Genomic DNA, 22576 nt, shown 5'->3' with positions numbered 1-22576 from the left:
ATTCTGCATCAGCTGGCTTTATACCATTTCCTCCAATCAATGTCATCCTTCGATAATTATTCTTTCTTTTGCTGGCTACATATCGAAAGAACTCCTTAGGATTCTTCTTGGCTTCATTAGCCAACTGCTGTTCATAACGTTCTTTAGCTACCCTCACCAACTGAGTCACCCTCATTGCTTGGTCTTTGTACACCACATGGAATTGGTTATTTCCACTTCCCTTATGCTGCCTCCACAATGCCTTTTTCTCTGTATCGCATGCTTAATCTCTTTATTCATCCATCTCACACCTACCTCATTTACCCTTCTCACCTTTGGAATACATTTAGACATTGCATCTACTAAATAGTTTTTGAAAATCCTCAAAGCTGCATTGATCTCTTTTCCAGCTAACTCCTCATTCCATGCTACACCTGCAAGCTGTCTCCTAACCTCTTCATAATCACCCCCCCCCCCCTTGTAGTTCCACATATACCCTTTTCTCACAGAGTACTTGCACTGCTGGCAACCACCCAGGTAATCACCTCATGGTTACTGTCACCAACTGGTAGATGATTTGACACCTCATTTATAATTACATCCTCTGATGAGATGACCAAATCCAAGACCCTTAATCCTCGTGTGCCCTCTGTTACATACTGTCTGAGGTAGTTATCCATCAAAAACTCAAGAAACTCATTTTCATTACTTCCAGTTGCTATCTCGTCATTCCGGTCCATACTGCCATAATGAAAATCACCCATAATGAACAACCTTTTCGTATTTGCTTGGCTAATTTGACTATACATTTAACTATCACCACCATCCAAGTTACAAGGTCTATAACAACATCCCACCAAGTATTTGATTCCATTCACCTCTATCTCACAACATACTGCCTCAAAACGACTGGCACTATTTCCTTCTTGCATCTTCACTTTATATGGACATAACTCTTTCTCTATCATCAATAGCACTCCCCCCCTCTGTCCTCACGAAACACATCATACCCTTCCATCTCTATTCCTGTCAGGATGTCATCCTCTTCCAACCATGTCTCACTTATTCCGACAATCTTTGGGTGAACAGATGCAATTAGTGCAACCATTTCATCTGCCTTGTTTCTTATATTTCTAGCACCGGTATACAAACACAACAGCTCATTTCTGAATCTACAGCTAGTTCCACTGATACTAACAGTCACTCGATGTGATCTCTCCATGCTCGACTGGAGCCATTTCCCTTTCTGCTTCTTCATTTTAAAACCCTTTTCAAATCCAACTATTTCCTGTTGATTCCTGGTCATACCATTCCTTTCCTGTCTACACATGCTCAGCTCCTTTGGAGCATCCACCTTTCTCACGCTGTGTACCCCTGTCCACCCTGAGCCTTCCCGTTTCCCTACTCCTCTTGCACACCCGTTCTCTCATTTTCTATACTCATACCACTCACTCCCTTTTTCATAACCACCTCTTCAATCTCTCCTGTCTTACTCTCCCGCTCTTCCATATCACTTCCCACTCGAGCTGATTCATTCTCTCTATTCACTTCTCTACCTTCCAGTAGTCTCTCCAAGCGACTCACACCATAACCACTCAAATGCAGTCCATCGCTCCCATACAGCTCACTTCATCGTTCGAACTCATTCCACACATTAACAAACTGTACTCTCGTCTCCTCACACATTTCAGCCAGAATATCATCATTAATCTTTGCTCTACGTCTCATTTCACCACAGTCATACCTAGGCAACACTCTAATTACCCTTCCTGTCACACTATTCTCTTTTATCCTTCTAAGCAGCCTCCTGATATCCATTCTGACATACTCTTTCTCCCCTCTCAAATCATTCATACCTATTAATACTATTAACTCTTTTGCTCGCTCCTGCCTCATATTCAATGCCTCAATCACTCTACTCATTTTACCATCTGGAAAACATACCTTGTGCATTTTATCCTTCCATAAAGCTTTTCTGACTGGATGCTATTTCTCCACGAGTTTTGAGAGAATGTGCTAGGGAACTGACAGTGCCTTTAACCTGGCTTTTCAATGAAAGTATAGCTGCAGGAAAGGTGCCCAGGGAATGGAAGGAAGGTAAGATAGTGCCATTGCATAACGGTGGTAACATACTGGAAGTGTCTAATTATAGGCCAGTTTGTGTGTCATCAGTAGTTGTAAAGATCTTGGAGAAAGTAGTGACGGACCATATACAGCATTGGGTAGATGAGGGTAATGTTATCTGTGAGAGTCAACACGGATTTGTGAAAGGGCACTCTTGATTTAGCAATATGCTAGCCATTTTATAATAAAGTTAGAAGAACATTAGATGAGGGAAAGGGATATACTACAATTTTCATAGACTTAGCAAAGGCATTTGACAGGGTGCCACATGATAAGCTGATATTTAAATTGCGCACATGGGTCTGGATATCAGATTGGTCAACTAGATTCAGGATTGGCTGTCTGATAGGTATCAGAGAGTTGTGTATGGTGGGACAGTTTCAAGGAGGCATAGGGTTACAAATGGGATCCCACAGGGCTCAGTACTAAGGACCTATATTGTTTAACCTTTATATCGATGACATTGCAAGGGGATATTCAGTCGTTTGCAGATGATGCAAAGCTGGGAAGGGTTATTAGTAATAGTGCAGATGTGGTAGCCCTACAAGAGGATTTCAAAAAGCTAGAGAGATGTTCAAATGAATGGGGAATGCGATTTAATGCAGCAAAATGTAAGGTCTTGAGGTTTGGGAAACATCGATGGGACACTGCATACTCTATGGGAGGAGTTATACTGGAGAAAGTAGGGGAGACAAGAGATCTGGTGTTGATGATTGATAGAAACCTGAAATTTAGGGGAACATATTGCAAAGGTGGTGAAGGTAACACAGAGGATTGCTGTAATTATGAGAAGCACACTGATCTGCAGAGATAAAAGGGTTATCATTCCGTTGTATAAGTCTCTGACCAGACCACACTTGGACTATTGTTATCAGATTTGGTCCCCAGGATTTGAAGGGGATAAATTAACTGTTGAAAGGGTACAAAGATGGATGACAAAGATGGTTTCAGGACTGTACAATTTTGGTTAACAGCTGAGGGAATGTGGACTGCAGAGTTTGGTGGATAGAAGGAGAGGTGATATGAATGAGACTTTTAAACTGTTGAGAGGTGGTTACAGGGTTGACACGGGAGTTCTTTCGCTTGGTTGAACACCAGGAAGGAGTGATAACAAGAGGCCATCCATGGAAGTTACAAAAGGAAACTGTGAGCAAGAGGGTGAGGAGTGGTTTCTTTGCTTGGAGGGTGGTTGAACCGGGGAATGCATTGCCTGATGGAGTGGTGAGAACGGTCAATGAGTTTAAGGAGTGGTATGATAGACTTTGTGTTTCTTAGGGGGGGGGGGACCTCCCATCGATGAGTCTTGATGGACTTTGTGTTTCTTAGGAAGGACCTCCCACGATGAGTGTTTTGACTCCATAGAGGCCTGAATAATAATAATAATAATAATAATAATAATAAAAAAAATAATAATAATATTTTAGGTCTTTTGGAGTATGCTTCCAGGTAATAAACACATATTACTGTTCTTAGTATACTTGCAGAAGATCATACTATACACTGGCCATCAATCTCTATATCTTACATAGAAGAAAGCACTTTCTCTAGAATGTTCAAAGAGTCAACTGAGACAATTTGTTTGCATTAAACAAAAATCAAAGAATTATACTTAATGACATCCAGAAGTCCTTAATTTGTGCATGTAACATTCAAGACCTCTGTTATGCAGCAATCACTAACAGGATTTACATAATAATATACATGCTGCACTATGATGTGCCTAACAATATGCTTGACTGACTGTTCAAACTATCTTTAAATGTAAAATAATGGCTGTTTGAAGCATTTTTGATCTTCCTTAATGATACATAATTTTTGTTGAGGATGGCAAAAGGAGCTTGCATGCAAGTACCTACCTATGTACCTACCAATGAAATATGGTAAATATTTAGTTTAAAATTCCAAAAATTTAACTCATTCTGATTAGATTACTTTTCTCTTTACCCCTGTTCCTACAAGGCATGATTTTATTATTATTATTATTATTATTTAGGCCTCCAAGGAGTAAAACACTCATTGCGGGAGGTGTCCTTCATTGGAAACAAAACGTCTATCAAAACTCATCGTGGGAGATCCCTCCTAGGAAACACAAAGTCTATCATACCACTCCTTAAACTCTTTGACTGTTCTCGCTCTCTGACCACTCTATCAGGCAATGCATTCCATGGTTCAACCACCATCAATGCAAAGAAATTACTCCTCACCCTCTGGCTCACAGCTTCCTTTTGTAACTTCAAGGGATGGCCCCTTTTCATCACTCCTTCCCGCTGTTCAACCAAGTGAAAGAACTCCCCAGACTAAAACCCCCTGTAACCACCTCTCAACAGTTCAAAAGTCTCAATCATACCACTTCTCCTTCTTCTATCCACCAAACTCTGCAGTCCACATTCCCTCAGTCAATCCTCATACTAGCATTGAAGAGTCCTGAAACCAGCTTTGTTATCCACTTCTGTACCATTCCATAGTTAATTTATCAACTTCAAATTCTGGGGACCAAATCTGAGAAAAATAGTCTAAGTGTGGTGTAATCTGCTTCTTATACAATGGAATGATAACTCTTTTATCTCTGCAGGTCAGCATCCTTCTCATTATTGCAGCAATCCTCTGTGTTACCTTCGCCACCTTTGCAATATGTCCCCTGAATTTCAGGTTTCTATCAATCATCAACCCTAGATCTCTTGTCTCCCCTACTTTTTCCAGTATAACTCCTCACATAGAGTATGCTGTGTCCCATCGATGTTTCCCAAACCTCAAGACCTTACATTTTGCTGCATTAAATCGCATTCCCCATTCATTTGATCATCTCTCTCTCTCTCTCTCTCTCTCTCTCTCTCTCTCTCTCTCTCTAGCTTATTGAAATCCTCTTGCACGGCTACCACATCTGCACTATTACCAATAATCCTGACCAGCTTCACATCATTCACTGACAATGTCACTGATACAAAGGTTAAACAATATAGGTCCCAGTACTGAGCCCTGCAGGACCCCAATTGTAATCCTTTGCTTCCTTGAAACTGCCCCACCATACACAACTCTCTGATACTTATCGGATGGCCAATCCTGAATCCAGTTACCCAACCAGTTAGTCAAATGCCTTCACTAAATCCAATAAAACGGCAGTATATGCCTTTCCCTCATCCAATGCTCTTGTAACTTTATTATAAAAGGTTAGCATATTAATAAATAAAACAACAGTGCTCCTTCACAAATCCATGTTGACTCTGGCAGATAACATTACCTTCATCTGCCCAATGCTGTATACAGTCCCTAACTAATTTCTCCAAGATCTTAACAACTACTGATGACACAAAAACTGGCCTATAATTAGACACTTCTAGTCTGCTAGCACCCTTATGAAATAGCATTATCATACCTTCCTTCCATTCCTTGGGCACCTTTCCCAAAGCCACACTTTCACTGAAATGCCAGGTCAAAGGAGCTGTCAGTTCTTTAGCACATTCTCTCGAAACTCGTGGTGAAATACCATCCAGTCCCACAGCTTTACTGACATCCAGAGTACTCAGTATTTGGAACACGCTCTCCTCTGGCACCTCTAAACCTCGAACATACCTTATCCCCTCTAGTATTAAAATTTACTCCTAAAGGAAGAAATGCACCAATAAACTGTTGATTGAACAATTCCACTATGTCCTCTGCTTCAGTTCACTATTCCCATTTTTATCCCACAATGTCTTTCTTCCACAATCATTTCTCCTCCTACTGGCTACATAGCTAAAAAAATTCCCAAGGATTTTCTTTGGATTGTAGGGCCAATCTCTTCTCATATTCCAGTTTCGCCTTCCTTACCATACTAGTCACTCTCCTGGCCTGTGTCTTATATTCTTCATACATCTGCTCTTCACCTATCTCCTTATATCTCTTCCATTGTCTCTTTTTCACATGCAGTTCCTGTTTAATATTGTTTGTCATTCACTTTACACTAAATTGTGTCCTCTTCTTCACTTGTGGAATACAGCTTACTCTTCCTGCTAACAAATATTCTTTCACAATTTCCCACGCACTAATGATATCCTGACCTTCCAATTCCTCCCTCCATGAAACTTCCTGAAGTTGACGTCTTGGACTATTATAATCACCTGCCTTATAATTCCACATACGTTCCCGTCTCTTTGATACTCCTACATGTCTATTCATCTTCAAAGTCAAAACCAAATGGTCTCTCTCTCCAACTGGTAGGAGAGATGTCATCTCAGTTATTATCAACTCTTCTGATGCTATGACCAAATCCAAAACTCTTGAACCTCTTGTTCCTGCTATTATATGCTGCCTAAGATATTTGTCCCTCAGACTTCTAGAAATTCCATTCCCTTATTGCTACATGCATCTTCCTCTCCTCAATTTATATACTATAGTTAAAATCTCCCATAACAATCATTCTTCTTGCACTTGCCAAGTTCAACCACCTGTCTAAACATATCCTGGTCCCCAACCTCTGTGCTTCTTGGTTTGTAGCAACACCCCAGTAAATACGTCTTGCCCATCTCTACCTCACATAATATGCTTTCAAAATCATTAGTGTCACCACCTTCCAAAGCCTCCACTCTTAGAGGACAAAAGTCATTACTTATCATAAGCAGTACTCCACCACCACACTTTCCCTTCCTATCCTGCCAAAAAATGCTGTGCCCTGCTACTTCTATTCCTGTTATTATATCCTCTTCTGTCAACCATGTCTCAGTGATCCCAATAATCTTTGGCCAGGCTGATGCTATCAGCACCATCAATTCCTCTCCTTTATTCTGGATACTCCTGGCATTAGTATAAAGCATAAAAATGCCACTGTTTCTATACCCAGCATTATCCCCTCTAGACTCCACTTAGCTCACCGTTATCTGATGTCGTCTCCCTTCTCCCAATTACCCATTCCCAGAAGAGGCCACCCCTGCTACCATCCACCTTGGGCATGCTAGTTTCCCTCCCTATTTGCTATAGGCTTTACAATCTTTTTCTCTACAGAAATGATTTAAAAAAAATGATCTCAAAATGTTGCCAATAATAATCTTAAAAACAATATTTTAAACATACAAAGAAAAATAAAAATAAAAACATACCCAAAACAGTTACTTCTACATCAGCTCTGTCTTCTCCATATTTATTTGTAGCAATAATTTTATAAGTTCCAGAGTCTTGTCTTTCAGCAATATCACAAATAAGTTGGGAATTATATGGTTTGTTTTTTATCTGAAGTGTTGGCCTTTCTGTTATAATTCGATCTTTCACCATCCATGATACATCTGGAGGAGGTTCTCCCATAATTTTAACATCAAAGGAAAAGGCTTGACTAGCTTTAACAGTAACTGATTTTAATCCTCTTCTGTCTATTCTGGGAGGGACTGCAAGAAATAAAACAAAATAAAATAAAGTATACTATATCTCAAATTTCACATGAGAACAGTAAAAATAAATAAAAATTCAGAAAACTTCACTTTTTTTTAACTTTCTTATGTTTTACTGGCACAGAAAATTGTAGTCCACTATTTCTTCCACTCTACCAGAACTGTTTAAAGAGCATGACCCATATTACCTTACTAGTTAAGGTAAGTAAGCTATTTCAAGCAATCTATTCCTAGAATATCCTGACTTGCTCAATATTTTAAATTCCTCAAGTTCACTCACTTGTAATTCTAACCACAGTACAGTGTTTCAAAAATCTATGTCCTTAGGCTGTCATAATCTCCAATCATATAATTCAGCAGATCTCTCTCTTTGTCTCTCTCGACCTGCAACCTCTATATAAATGCCCATTTTCCAAGTAAAGACCACATTAGCCTTCTGATTAATGTGGTCTAACAGAACATTCCACTCACAATCACATTCTCAGGCTATTATTTATTTTGTTGTTTGCTCATATTGTTGTTTGCTCACACTTGGATAAAGGATTAAACTAAATTTATTATATTCTAACCAAGTGAAAAATAAACTTACAACATCTTTCTCTAAATCCAGAGTAATTTATTAAAAATGGGTGGCACACCATTTGGCAACTTCTATAGGTAGAGATGACCTGCGAATGCTTCTGCCTGGTATCTCAGCTTGGGCCTGGCTCCCACTGAAGAGACCTCAATAAAGGTCGAAACTAGTCTGGGTAGTGGCCCTTCCCTTAATGCATAACATTAGACATATCCGCAAGGAGATGTGTTTTGCATTATAGGAGATACTGAGACAGGAGTATTGGTAGCTTGCTCCACCTTTGCAATGAGTTGACCTGGTGTGTACCACCTTACCTCAGTCCTGAAGATACTTTCAGGCGCAAACTTTGTTTGCTCACACTTGGATAAAGGATTAAACTAAATTTATTATATTCTAACCAAGTGAAAAATAAACTTACAACTTCTCAGGCTATTATGAAGTCCAGAATTCTTGATCTTCCTGTTCTCTTCGTTATATTATTATTATTTTTTTTTCAGTAACTCTAATACACCAAAGTTTGTAAGCCTATTACACATTAATACCATGGGTTAGATTACCCAAAGAATGTAGCACCTCTGCATGCTTTTTGAGATAACTATCTCAGCAAATATAAAAATCTAGCAAAAATAACAATACATATATAAAAACAATCTCTGATGCAATTAGAAAGTCCAGAATTGGCAGAGTGCATATTAGGCACACTGCCCATGCACTATTCTAATATTATTTTATATTCTATTGCTTTTTTCCATTTTCAATTGTCCTGTAGTAGAGTGTCCATTGTTCCTCTCAATACCACCATCGTCAGCCATGATCTCCAACAAAGATCATTCCAGAATCTCCCAGCTTCTAATAACTTGGTTCTTTAAAACTAAAGTGAATATGAACTAGAGGTAACTAAAGTTGTGAAAAAGGGTGAAAAGGATAGCATGAATGTCTTTGAATGGCAACGATACTAGGGGATACATCAAATAAACTTAAAAAACAAAAACGAGGGAAAAGAGTTCCTTGTGGTGTTCTTAAAGTCATTTGTCTAAAGTTTGTTGGTGCAACATGGTTCACTGAAGATGGCATTCAAAAAACCTCATCCGAATTTGAAAAAATTTGGGAAATTGAAGGAACCATTAGTTTATACGGGAATTGTGATGAATGAAGTGGAGGTGAATAGTCTATTACAGAACCTTAATGTGAATACGTCTGTGGGTTTGGATGGTATACCGGCATGGGTCTTGTGTGAAGCGGCTAAGGAATTATCAGTGCCCTTGACCATGCTGTTTAATCTGAGTCTCTGGTCTGGTTTAGTCCCGAAGGCATGGAAAGAGGGGAAAATAGTCTCACTGCATAAAGGAGGATCCAAGACTATGGTGGCAAATTACCGACCGATCAGCATATCAGGAGTCGTTTTCAAGGTCTTGGAGAAAGTAGTCAAGGGAAAAATACAGGAATGGATTGATGAAAATGAGATACTGTACAGGGGACAGCATGGCTTTGTGAAGGGTAGATCATGCCTCAGTAAATTGCTCAAGTTTTATAACAAGGTGACAGCAGAACTGGCTAAGTGAAATTGGTTTACAGTGATACTGCTGGACCTGGCAAAAGCGTTTGACAGGATACCCCATGGAATTCTAATCTGTAAGCTACAACATATGGGAATGGATATAGGGTTGGTGAGATGGATAGGTGGGTGGTTGATGGAGAGATATCAAAGAGTAGTTTATAACCAAAATTGTACAGTCCTGAAACCATCTTTGTCATCCGTCTTTGTATACTTTCCACAGTTAATTTATCCCCTTCAAATCCTGGAGACCAAATCTGAGAAGAATAATCTAAGTGTGGTCTGATCAGAGACTTATACAACGGAATGATAACCCTTTTATCTCTGCAGGTCAGTGTCCTTCTCATAATTGCAGGAATCCTCTGTGTTACCTTCCACACCTTTGCAATATGTCCCATAAATTTCATGTTTCTATCAATCATCAACCCCAGATCTCTTGTCTCCCCTACTTTCTCCAGCATAACTCCTCCCATAGAGTATGCAGCATCCCATCGATGTTTCCCAAACCTCAAGACCTTACATTTTGCTGCATTAAACTGAGACCCCCATTCAATTGCCCATCTATCTAGCTTATTCAAATCCTCTTGCAGGGCTACCACATCTGCACTATTACTAATAGTCCTTCCCAGCATCGCATCATCACCAAACAACTGAATATCCCCTTGCAATCCACTGGCAATGTCATTGATATAAAGGTTAAACATTATAGGTCTTGGTACTGAGCCCTGCGGGACCCCACTTGTAACCCTCTGCTTTCTTGAAACTGCTGCACCATACACAACTCTCTGATACCTATCAGACAGCCAATGCTGAATCCAGGTGACCAATCTGATATCCAGACCCATGTGTTCAAACTTAAATATCAGCTTATCATGTGGAACCCTGTCAAATACCTTTGCTAAGTCAAAGAAAATTGCAGTATATGCCTTTCCCTCATCTAATGTTCGTGTAACTTTATTATAAAAGGCTAGCATATTGCTAAAACAAGAGCGCCCTTTCACAAATCCCTGTTGACTCTCAAGATAACGTTACCCTCATCTGCCCAATGCTGTATACGGTCCTTCATTACTTTTTCCAAGATCTTAACAACTACTGATGACACACAGGCTGGCCTATAATTAGACACTTCCAGCCTGTTACTACCCTTATGCAATGGCACTATCTTACCCTCCTTCCATTCCCTGGGCACCTCTCCTGCAGCCAGACTTTCATTGAAAAGCTAGGTTAAAGGCACTGTCAGTTCCCTAGCACATTCTCTCAAAACTCGTGGTGAAATACCATCCAGTCCCAAAGCTTTACTGATATCCAGAGTGCTCAGTATTTGAAACATCCTCTCCTCCTGTACCTCTAAACCTCAAACCTGCCCAATCCCTCTATCATTAAAACTGACTCCTCCAGGATTAAATACTCCAATAAAGTGTTGATTGAACAATTCCACTATGTCCTCTGCATCAGTCACTCTATTCCCATTTTTATCCCACAATATCATTCTTTCACAGTCATTTCTCCTCCTACTGGCCACATATCTAAAAAATTCCCGAGGATTTTCTTTGGATCTTAGGGCCAATCTCGTCTCATATTCCAGTTTTATCTTCCTTGCCATACCAGTCACTATTCTGGCCTGTGTCTGATACTCTTCATTTATCTTCTCTTCACCTGTCTCCTTATATCTCTTCCATAGCCTCTTTTTTGCATACAATTCTTGTTTAATATTGTTTGTCATCCACTTTACTCCAAGATGTGTTCTCTTTTTACACTCATAGTATACAACTTACCATTGCTGCTAACAAATATTCTTTCACAATTTCCTATGCACTGATGATATCCCGGCCTTCGAATTCCTCCCTCCATGAAACTTCCTCAAGTTGACGTCTTAAACTATTATAAATCACCTGCCTTATAATTCCACATACGTTCCCTTCTCTTTGATATTCCTGCATGCCTCTTCATTTTCCAAGTCAAAACCACATGGTCACTCTCTCCAACGGGTGGGAGAGATGTCATCTCAGTTATTATCAACTCTTTTGATGCTATAACCAAATCCAAAACTCTTGAAACTCTTGTTCCCTCTGTTACATGTTGCATAAGACATTTGTCCCTGAAGGATTCTAGAAATACCATTCCCTTATTGCTACATTCATCTTTCTCTCCCCAGTTTATACTACTGTAGTTAAAATGTCCCATAACAATCATTCTTCTTGCACTTGCCAAACTTAACTGTCTAAACATCTGCTGGTCCCCATCCTCTGTGCTCCTGAGTCGGTAGCAACACCCCACTAAATATCATGTCTTGCCCACCTCTGCCTCACACCATATGCTTTCAAAATCATTTGTCTCACTGCCCTCCAAAGCCTCCACTCTTAGAGGACATAGGTCGTCACTTATCATAAGCAGTACCCCACCGCCACGCTTTCCCCTCCTATCCTGCCGAAAAATGCTGTACCCAGCGACTTCTATTCCTCTTATTATATCCTCTTCTGTCAAACATGTGCTGAAGTATGGTGGTATAAAAGTCTTTCAGTTGCACAGTTCAATAAGCCTGGAAAGAGGGACGAATTCACGATGATTGGAGTAGAGCTCTAATAGAACCCATATATAAAAAGGGAAATAAAACTGAATGTGAGAATTACAGAGGTATTTCCCTACTGAGTGTTTCTGGCAAGATCAATGCAAGTATACTTGAGAAACGATTGAGAATAAGTGTGGAAGGAAAGCTCAGTGAAGAACAAGCTGGATTCTGGCCAAATAGAGGGTGTCAGGAACAGATCTTCACTTTACGACAAATAGTTGAGAAAGCATGGGAATATAACAAAGATCTGTATTTAAGTTTTGTCGATCTGGAAAAGGCATATGACAAGGTGCCAAGAGAGAAGCTATTCAATTCAGGGGCTACCCTAGGTGCCATGGGGGCAGAACCAGGCTTTCATGTCTTCAAAATTCGATCATCAGAATTGAAGGAGAACCAGCCTACCGGTCCGGAACTTGGGGGAATTGGGTGCCATAGCTGTCCAGGGGAATATCCCCCCCCCCCTAGTGTGTGTGTGTGTATATATATATAATATTTGTATTTGTAATTTAATTTTTACATAGTACAGAAATCCTGTTCTAGAGACGAAACTTTAACAAGCCACTTGAGACCTCCATTAAACAGGTTGTGGTCTTACACACCAAGCGATGAAATTCAACTCCCACCTAAAGACAATCACATCTTCTGTGGGTACATTGGTAAATACAAAGGAAAACACTCCACTTAGACACATCATAGAAGGCACTGATTCTCACACATACAAGCTTTCAAAAAACTTTTGGCCAAAGTTTAAAATGTTTAATAGGCTTGACCACCTCCTATCTCAAGAATTCTGAACATTTTTGTTTTGATTATTATAGGCATGCATCTTCATTTGCAAGATAATTATAGCTGTTGTTTTTCGAGTAATGTATATTTTGGTATTTCTCTTTTCATGTTATGCACCAAATGAAGTCATCTAAGAAGATGAAACTAGTTGTGCATTCAAATAATAAACAATTTTTTTTATTTTGGTATCCCTGAGCTTCTAGTCTTTAAATTTCTTTAAATATATATATTTATTTATTAATTTAAAGATCACATAAAATGTTCGAGATACATACGCCTACGAGGTTTGGCTATTACAGGCTTGCTTGCATCACTTGGGATACCAGGACCAGCAGCATTTACAGCTTTCACTCGGAACTGATAAGTGTCACCCTGTTCTAGATCCAAAACACGGCCTTCACAAATATTGCCATCAATGTGAGCAGCTTTCACCCACTGAGAACTACTTTTTTCTTTCTTCTCTATAATGTATGCAACTATGGGAGCACCACCATCCTTAATAGGAGCAGTCCATTTGAGATCCACCCGGTCTTTATCCCAGTCCTTGGGTTCTGGAACACCTGGTTGTGAAGGTGGGTCTACAAAAAATGAAAATAATTAAAATATAACAAATGCTCACAAAGAAATTCACATACAATCAAATTATAAGATTTCATATTCTTAAAATTGATTGCCTGCTTGGTTGCATGCTGTGGTAAAAAAAAAAAAAAAAAAAAAAAAAAAAAAAAAAAAAAAAAATTGGAGAAATTCAGAAATTCTTTATAAATGCTATTACCAGAATTTAGTGTTTAATTAAATTAAATGTGATTTAGTTTAATTTCTTTGACGTAGTTATAATCAGGTTACAGTATATTGTACATTTCATAGGACACCACATATAATCAATGCATATTTGAGTGGTAGTGCAAAATGAATCTTTGTTTAAGGAGTTCAACATGAGGGATTCTCTGTGGTTTAATGATTCTGTTAAACTGTTTGTAATTGTTATTGAGAATGAGTATTCTTCGGAGACTGAAAATACGAGTGGAGAAAGATAGAGAGATTGTGTGTGAAAAGTGCTTGGAAAGCAAGTGCCAGAAGCATGGGTCATGTTGAAAGAGCAAACAGACATGAAAATGTGCCTCAAAAAGGGTAAGGACAGTGAGAGGAGAGAGAGAGAGAGAGAGAGAGAGAGAGAGAGAGAGAGAGAGAGAATGAATAACATTGATGAGAATAAGAATGACAGCCTCAATGAACTACAGAATGTCAAGGTAGGTATAATGCTAGAGATAAAAAAGCTTGAACAGAGTCTTTCATAGGACAAAGCAGGAGAGAGAGAGCATAGAGAAATGTCTGATGAAGGTACTGCTGAGAAGAGAAAGAAACAAGATATGCATGGAAACAAGAGAAAGGAATAGAAGAGAAAGAGAGCGAGAGAGAAAAAATTACTGTTGTTTTCTTATTAAAAAAGTGCTTGATGAAATCATGTTTTCCAGTGCAAGATTAAAGATGTCGATAAAGAGATTCGAGACTTTTGGATTTAGATCCAAATAACATCAGAAGGGTTGATAATAACTGAGATGACATCTCTCCTACCAGCTGGAGAGAGTGACCATGTGGTTTTGACTTGGAAAATGAATAGACATGCAGGAGTATCAAAGAGATGGGAACATATGTGGAATTATAAGGCAGGTGATTATAATAGTCCTAGATGTCAACTTGAGAAAGTTTTATGGAGGGATGAGATATCATTAGTGCTTGGGATGTGAAGGAATATTTGTTAGAGGAAAAGTAAGCTGTATTTCACGAGTGAAGAAGAGGACACAATTTGGAGTAAAGTGAATGGCAAACAATATTAAGCAGGAATTGCATGCAAAAAAGAGACTATGGAAGAGATATAAGGAGACAGGTGAAGAAAAGATGCATGAAGAGTATAAGACACAGGCCAGAATAGTGGCTTGTATGGTAAGGAAGGCAAAACTGGAATAGGAGAACAGATTTCACCCTAAGATCCAAAGAAAATCCTAAGGAATTTTTTAGCTATGTGGCCAGTAGCAGGAGAAATGACTGTGAAAGATTGACGGATAAAATTGGGAATAGAATGACTGATGCAGAGGACATAGTGGAATTGTTCAATGAACACTTTATTGGAGCATTTCATCCGGGAGGAGTAAATATTAATACTAGAGAGATAGGGCAGATTCGAGGTTTAGAAGTGAAGGAGGAGAGTGTGTTCCAGATGTTGAGTACTCTGGTGTCAGTAAAGCTGTGGGTCTGGATGGTATTTCACCACAAGTTTTGAGAGAATGTACTAAAGAACTGACAGTTCATTTGACCTGGCTTTTCAATGAAAGTATGTCTACAGGAAAGGTGCCCAGGGAATGGAAGGAAGGTAAGATAGTGCCATTGCATAAGGGTGGTAACAGACTGGAAGTGTCTAATTATAGACCAGTCTGTGTGTCATCAGTAGTTGTTAAGATCTTGGAGAAAGTAGTGAGGGACCGTAAACAGCACTGGACAGATGAGGGTAATGTTATCTGTGAGAGTCAACATGGATTTGTGAAAGGGTGCTCTTGTTTTAGCAATATGCTAGCCTTTTATAATAAAGTTACAAGAACATTAGATGAGGGAAAGGCATATACTGCAATTTTCTTAGACTTAACAAAGGCATATATTGCAGCACATGGATCTGGATGTCAGATTGGTCAACTGGATTCAGGATTGGCTGTGTGATAGGTATCAGAGAGTTGTGTATGGTGGGGCAGTTTCAAGGTGGCAGAGGGTTACAGGTGTAGTCCCACAGGGCTCAGTACTGGGACATATACTGTTGAAAATTTATTTATCACTAGGTTAGACTATAATAGATTTAGTTTAATCCTTTATCCCAGTGAGAGCAAACAAAGTTTGCGCCTGAAAATATCTTCAGGACTAAATATAGTGTTGTACTATCTTATCCAGTAAGTAGTGCAACACCAAGGCAACTCGTGGCAAAGGTGGAGCAAGCTACCAGGCACTTCTAACCCAGTATCTCCCATAATGCAAAACACATTTCCTATGTGGATATGTATACTGTTATGCATTAAAGGGATTGGCCATCTACCCAGACTAGTTTCGACCTTTATTGAGGTCTCTTCAGTGGGAGCCAGGCCCAGTAAAGGGATTGGCCATCTACCCAGACTAGTTTCGACCTTTATTGAGGTCTCTTCAGTGGGAGCCAGGCCCAGCTCTGGGCCTGGCTCCCACTGAAGAGACCTCAATAAAGGTCGAAACTAGTCTGGGTAGATGGCCAATCCCTTTAATGCATAACAGTATACATATCCACATAGGAAATGTGTTTTGCATTATGGGAGATACTGGGTTAGAAGTGCCTGGTAGCTTGCTCCACCTTTGCCACGAGTTGCCTTGGTGTTGCACTACTTACTGGATAAGATAGTACAACACTATATTTAGTCCTGAAGATATTTTCAGGCGCAAACTTTGTTTGCTCTCACTGGGATAAAGGATTAAACTAAATCTATTATGGGACATATACTATTTAACCTTTATATCAATGACATTGTCAGAGGATTGCAAGTGGATAGTTAGTTGTTTGCAGATGATGTGAAGCTGGGAAGAGTTATTAGAAATATTGCAGATGTGGTAGTTCTGAAAGAGGATTTGAATAAGCTAGACAGACAGGCAAATGAATGGGGAATGCGATTTAATGCAGCAAAATTTTAAGGTCTTGAGGTTTGGGACACATCGATGGAATGCTGCATATTCTATTAGAGGAGCTATACTTGAGGAAGTAGGGGAGATAAGAGATCTGGGGTTGATGATTGATAGAAACCTGAAATTTAGTGGACATATTGCAAAGGTGGTGAAGGTAATACAGAGGATTGCTGCAATTATGAGAAGGATGCTGGCCTGCAGAGATAAGAGGGTTATCATTCCATTGTATAAGACTCTGATCAGACCACACTTAGACTATTGTTCACAGATTTAGTCCACAGGATTTGAAGAGGATAAATTAACTGTGGAAAGGGTACAAAGGCAGATAACAAAGATGGTTTCAGGACTGTACAGTGTTAATTATGAGGCTTGGTTGAGGAAATGTGGACTGCAGAGTTTTGTGGATAGAAGAAGGAGAGATGATATGATTGAGACTTTTAAGCTGTTGAGAGGTGGTTACAGGGTTGATACTGGAGAGTTTTCTTTCACTTGGTTGACCAGCGTGAAGGAGTGATGAAAAGGGGTCATCCCTGGAAGTAAAAGGAAACTGTGAGCAAGATAGTGAGGAGTGATTTTCATGGAGGGTGGTTGAACTATGGAATGCATTGCTTGATAGAGTGGTGAGAGCGAGAACAGTCAATCAGTTTAAGGAGTGGCATGATAGACTTTGTGTTTCCTAAAAAGGATCTCCTGCAATGAGTCTTTTGACTCCATGGAGGCCTCAATAATAATAATAATGTTAGGGAGGCTATTAGATACAAGGTGGTAAAGAGAAAGAGATAATAATTAAAGCAGGTTGAAATGGTATGAAAGGTAACAAGTATGATACGGGAAAGGTATAAATAAGTTATTGGAAATAGCAAAAAATAATAATAATAATTAAATAAACAGAGTGGAGTAAGATAGTAAGTCTGCTGCCATAGTATGATAGTGGCAAGTTGAGAATGAGGACCATGATTGCAAATAAGTTGATGCATAGGTTATGCAGAAGGGATGGTATGCAGCATGGATGCATGGAGTGAATTCAGTAGCTGAAAATAACTTATATAATGCTAATAATTTTTATTTGTATATATTTAGATATTAGGTGTCTGGAAAAAGTGCTGAATCAAAGATAGGAAATGCAAAAATCAGGTGAGTGTGATGATAATAAAAATGACTATATTTCTTCAGATAATAATCTAAATGAGATAGTCTAAACAAACCTTTAAGGATTGTTGTGGCTGCAATCAGTTTAATCAGTGTGCTGTACACACTGCTTGGAAAGAAGCCAATAGACACCGCTTATAGGGCAAGATGCATCGTGCCATGTAATGAGTCATGCATATATAGCCAGTATAAATTGGAGGAATATGATGCTCGCAAGTCAGTGCAACTATGTCTGGGTGAAATGGCTGTGAGAAGGGAACTGACAGAGTTTAAAAGAGGTATTCTGATAGGATGCAATGTTGCAAGCCTCTCAATTCGGCCAATTGTTGCTAAATTCGGCCATCTCAGGTCAACAATCAGTGATACTGGACTGAGATGGAAGTGCACGGAAGTTAACTGCAAGTGCTACCTGCAGTGCACAACCCACCAGACTCACTGAATGTGACGGTAGGGTACTATGAAGGATAATGTGCAAAAACCACCATTCGTCAACATTGAATGCTGAGTTCCAGGCATCAACTGCAAGATGAAACTGCACAAAAATATTCACAGGCTTATAACAAGGGTTTCCATGGTAGGATTGCAATATGAACGCTCCACATTACTTGAACCAACATGTAGTGTCATCTTCAGTTGCAAAGATAATAATGCAACAGTGGGACTTGGAAGCTTGGAAAGTTATTATGGAGTAATGAATCATGTTACACTCTCTACAGAGCAGATGGACAGGTGTGGGTGTGGCGGATGACTGGTTAATGTCTCTTACCAGAGTGAGTAACCCCAAGTATGAAATTTGGAGGTGGCAGTGTGATGGTATGGTCCTGATTTTCCTGGTTTAGCCTCAGATCTCTCTTTGTATGCCACAAACATTGAACTCTGAGAGGTATCTGAACATTCTGTAAAATGCAATGCTTCCTACTTTGTTGTGTTTTTATAGAAATGATCATTGTCTCTTTCAGCAAGAAAATACACTGTGTCATAAAGCTGCTGCTATAACTGCATGATTGGTGGAAATAAATGTTACCACACTTGACTGGCATCTACAGAGCCCTAATATCAATCCTATTAAACATCAGTGGGATGAATTGGAACATTGAGTGAGGTCAAGGGACGTCTATCTCATAACAGCCAGGACCTCAGTAAATGTCTACAGAAAGAATAGTCCAAAATTCCCATTGATCACTATCGTATGTTTGTAGGAAGTATGCCACATAGGATTGTGGCAGTCATCATGGAAAAAAGAGGCCATGCATCTTATTAAAGAGAGTGAATGCCATAGTTGTTTGTTCCCTCACGCTATAGTGTCCATTGATTTCTTTCCAAGCAGTGTATATATGAATGCCAGGAGCATCAGGAAAAAGAGGTAAAGAAAATTTTTGGCATTTGTTAGTTTTCCTAGCCAAAATTTATTCACATTAGGAAGATCTTGTCGAAACACGATATAGTTAATAGAACAGAATCTAAGGGGTATAGTATTTTCAGAGAGGGCAGAGAGAACAGAATGGGGGTGGGAGGTAATAGCAGTGACAGCAAGTGAACTACAGCAGCTAAAGAGAATATAAGAGTTCACTATAAGAACACAACATATAGCTGATTGCTGCTATACGCTAAGGGATGCTTTGCATTGATAAATAGGCTCTAAGGATGAAGGAGAGGTAATTATAATGGGGATTTCAACTATGGGAACATAGAGTGGAAGAAAGAAAAGATACATGTGCAAAAGGAAATGGAATTTATGCAGCTGACTAAACATAATAAGGCAGTTTGTGACGAAAGGTAACAGGAATTTGAGAGTGCTGGATCTAGCGAATGCATCAGATGATTTGTGTATAACCAAGATGGCCACACTGCCACCAGTTGGGGAGAATAACTCTACTGTCTTGACCTCAGAGATGAATACATAAGTGAATTTCCAGTTAAGAAGAAGAATATTTAGAAATAAAAAACTGATAATTATGGCAAACCTCTTGAGGCACTGCCAAGGCATAATAAAGATCATCGGAAGGCCATTAGTAGTGCTATAGCAGACCTGAAAGGCAAAAAAAGGGTTAAGTAATGAACAAGTGGAAGAAATATTTTAAAAAATACAAAAAAAATTTATTTCTGAGCATGCAGTGGACAATACTTTGGAAAACTTGAAAAATGAACTTGAATATAGTACAAAAGCTTTGCAAAAGAACATTATTCATGACTTTGATAGTGCTATTAATAAAAACTTCATTTTTAAACTTTATTAAACAATGTAAAGAACAGGTTCCTTTCCAATCAATTTGCTGTATTACGTTAACCACATAATCAGCCATTATGGATCAAATGCGCATCCTCATATGCTTCGTATCCATCATATATTTCATGTAATATCAATGGTATTACAATTTTAATATGCACTTCGCATTCATGATAACCTTGACATCTATAGATGTCTTGGCCAGTAGCATGGTTAAGAGTATGGTCAGATAAACATATTGCTAATAATTTGTAATTCTTGCTTAAGAGCTTGCTCATTAAATCAAACTGTCACTGCTCTATTTTTGAGGGTTAATGACTCCAAGTTTTTGTGAAGTGTAGTGATAAGTGTTTACATCCATGTACTGGCTAGCATGTATGAGCTTGCAGTATACAGAGAAAATCACCCTTTACCCACCTTGTGGTATATGGAATTCAGTGTACTCATGATGACCTTGATATGAATGTCAAAACATTGGGTAATTATTTTGGTTTATATTATAAATTTATTATTCTAACACAGTAGTTATTATAATGAAGGAAGATATGAAAATTGTAGAGCACATTATATGCAGGAAAGTTTCTATTATGTTGTCTGACAGTGGTGCACTCAGGATTTAATCTTGGAGGGGGTTGAGCACTCAGGATTTAACCTTGGGGGAGGGGGGGCAAGTTGAGTAGACGATTTGCGAATGCACACTACATATCGCATACGACCTATGACTGAGCATCTGCAGTGATTGCTAATTCATAAGTAGGATAGCAATAGAAGACACAACATAAATAAAAAAAAAACAATTTTAATTAGGAAGAGATTTTTGAAAAATTTTCTAGTGTTTTTTTCCTTTTCTTTGGGGGGATGCCCAGCCCCCCCCCCTCTGGGCACGCCACTGTTGTCTGATATAGTATACTGCATAAGTGTTAGAATTCCATTCCTACAGTTGTATGGAATTATATTTAACACATTCACGATAAAGTATGTTTCTGAAGGTATGACACAAGTCTGGCATGCAAGTGTTAATGGATTAAAATTTTTTACTTAGTTAATTTATATATATATATTTTTTTTTAATTATTTTTTTTTTTTTTTTGTTACAGGAAAATTAGAGCTGTCAAAAAATTAAATGTAAGGATGCTTTCAGCTATAACATTCGACCCAAAGTGTGCCTACTAGAGAACTTAAATGAGAAAAATTAACTATTCCACTTTTGACTTTTTTTTTCTTGAATAAATTGTTGTCTATGGGTTAAAAAATTTGCATAATTTTTTAAGCCATAGACTTAAAAATTTTCTGAATGGTAAAAAACATCCTTTTGATTTTTTTGACAATCTCTGAATGTTAAAATTGCTTTTAAAAACATTAACATCAGTAGCTCTTCTAGGTTTGCTACTAGATATAGTCTCTTATTACTTATTATTTTACATGGAGAATTTATTTTAGGACTCATTTTATCTAAAGAATACAAAATGGTATGTTGCAATAAATATTTTCCTAATGATTTCAAAGACAACAGAATGACATTGGATGAAATTACATCTTTCAACACTTTCTCCAACACCAGACCACATTGTTTACAATGAGGGTTTCTTATTTCTAATAAGTATTTTTGCCTTTTTTTTAAAGTTTTGCTTACTTTATTCACTAGGATCTAAATTTGATAACATGACAATTTTGTCTTTATTATTATTATTAACACCTGATATTACTGGAGTCAAAAGACTCATCTCAGCAAGAACTCACTCACATGCAAAGTCTATCAAGCTATGTTTTAAACTCATTCAATGTATCTGCATTAAACTGCGATGTCAGCCAATACATTCCATTCACCATGCAAAAAACCTGCTCTTTATGTCCAAGCTCACACCCTACTACTTATACAGGGATGAAAAATTTCTTCACAAAAACCTAGTAACAATCCTTTGCAAATTTAAATGTCTAAATCATATCCCCTCTCTTCCTCCTATTCACAAGGTTTTGCAAATTGCTTCTTCATTCAGTCTTCTTTGGATTCTTTCCAATATATCTTCATCACAATGAAAACCCTTTCATCACAATGAAAGGGGATCTGTGCACAATAATCCATGTGACACCTGATCAAAGTCTTATGTAATGGAACAAGAATCTCTTTATTTCACATATTAACATCCCCCACATCATTGCCATTATCCAACATGATGATTTCACAACTTATGCAATGTGACAACTAAACTATAAATCCTTGTCCATCACCACTTCAAGGTCTCTTGCCTTCTCAACTTTTGTCAAAATCCCCTACCAAGCATATACTTTGCATCCCATTGTTGCCTACCAAATTTCAGAACATTACACTTAGAAACATTGAACTGACAGTTCTATAATGTTGCCATTCATACAATCTATAAGTCCTCCTGTAAGGCCACATTTGTTTGGTTCATCACCACCCTCTCTAGTTTTGCATTATCTGTAAATAGTTTTATATCCTCAGTTAAACCCATCCCAATATCATTAATATACAAATTAAATAACAATGGCAGGCCAACAGGTAGGCCAAGGCTGATGATAACTCCTTGGAACCTCCTTAAGAAAT

The 22576-nt window shown here is 38.5% G+C and overlaps 1 protein-coding gene across 5 annotated transcripts in view; it reads right to left on the bottom strand.

Moving 5' to 3' along the window:
• Positions 1 to 22576, bottom strand: part of LOC150108743 (twitchin-like) — a 2666638-nt gene that overhangs the window by 1344254 nt on the left and 1299808 nt on the right. For all 5 annotated transcript variants that reach the window (XM_090390962.1, XM_090390961.1, XM_090390964.1 and 2 more), the window contains 2 exons: positions 13220 to 13522; positions 7176 to 7457 (listed from right to left, as the gene is read on the bottom strand). In XM_090390962.1, the coding sequence (XP_090247088.1) occupies positions 7176 to 7457; positions 13220 to 13522 (585 nt within the window). The remainder of the gene's footprint in view (positions 1 to 7175; positions 7458 to 13219; positions 13523 to 22576) is intronic.

This window comes from Typopeltis vanoorti, chromosome 3 (assembly GCF_054136105.1).
Source record: "Typopeltis vanoorti isolate ZY-2024b chromosome 3, IOZ_Tvanoo_1.0, whole genome shotgun sequence".
NCBI classification, from domain to species: Eukaryota; Metazoa; Arthropoda; class Arachnida; order Uropygi; family Thelyphonidae; genus Typopeltis; species Typopeltis vanoorti.
Note: the sequence above shows the minus strand (reverse complement) of the source record. Positions and strands in the feature narration are given on the sequence as shown.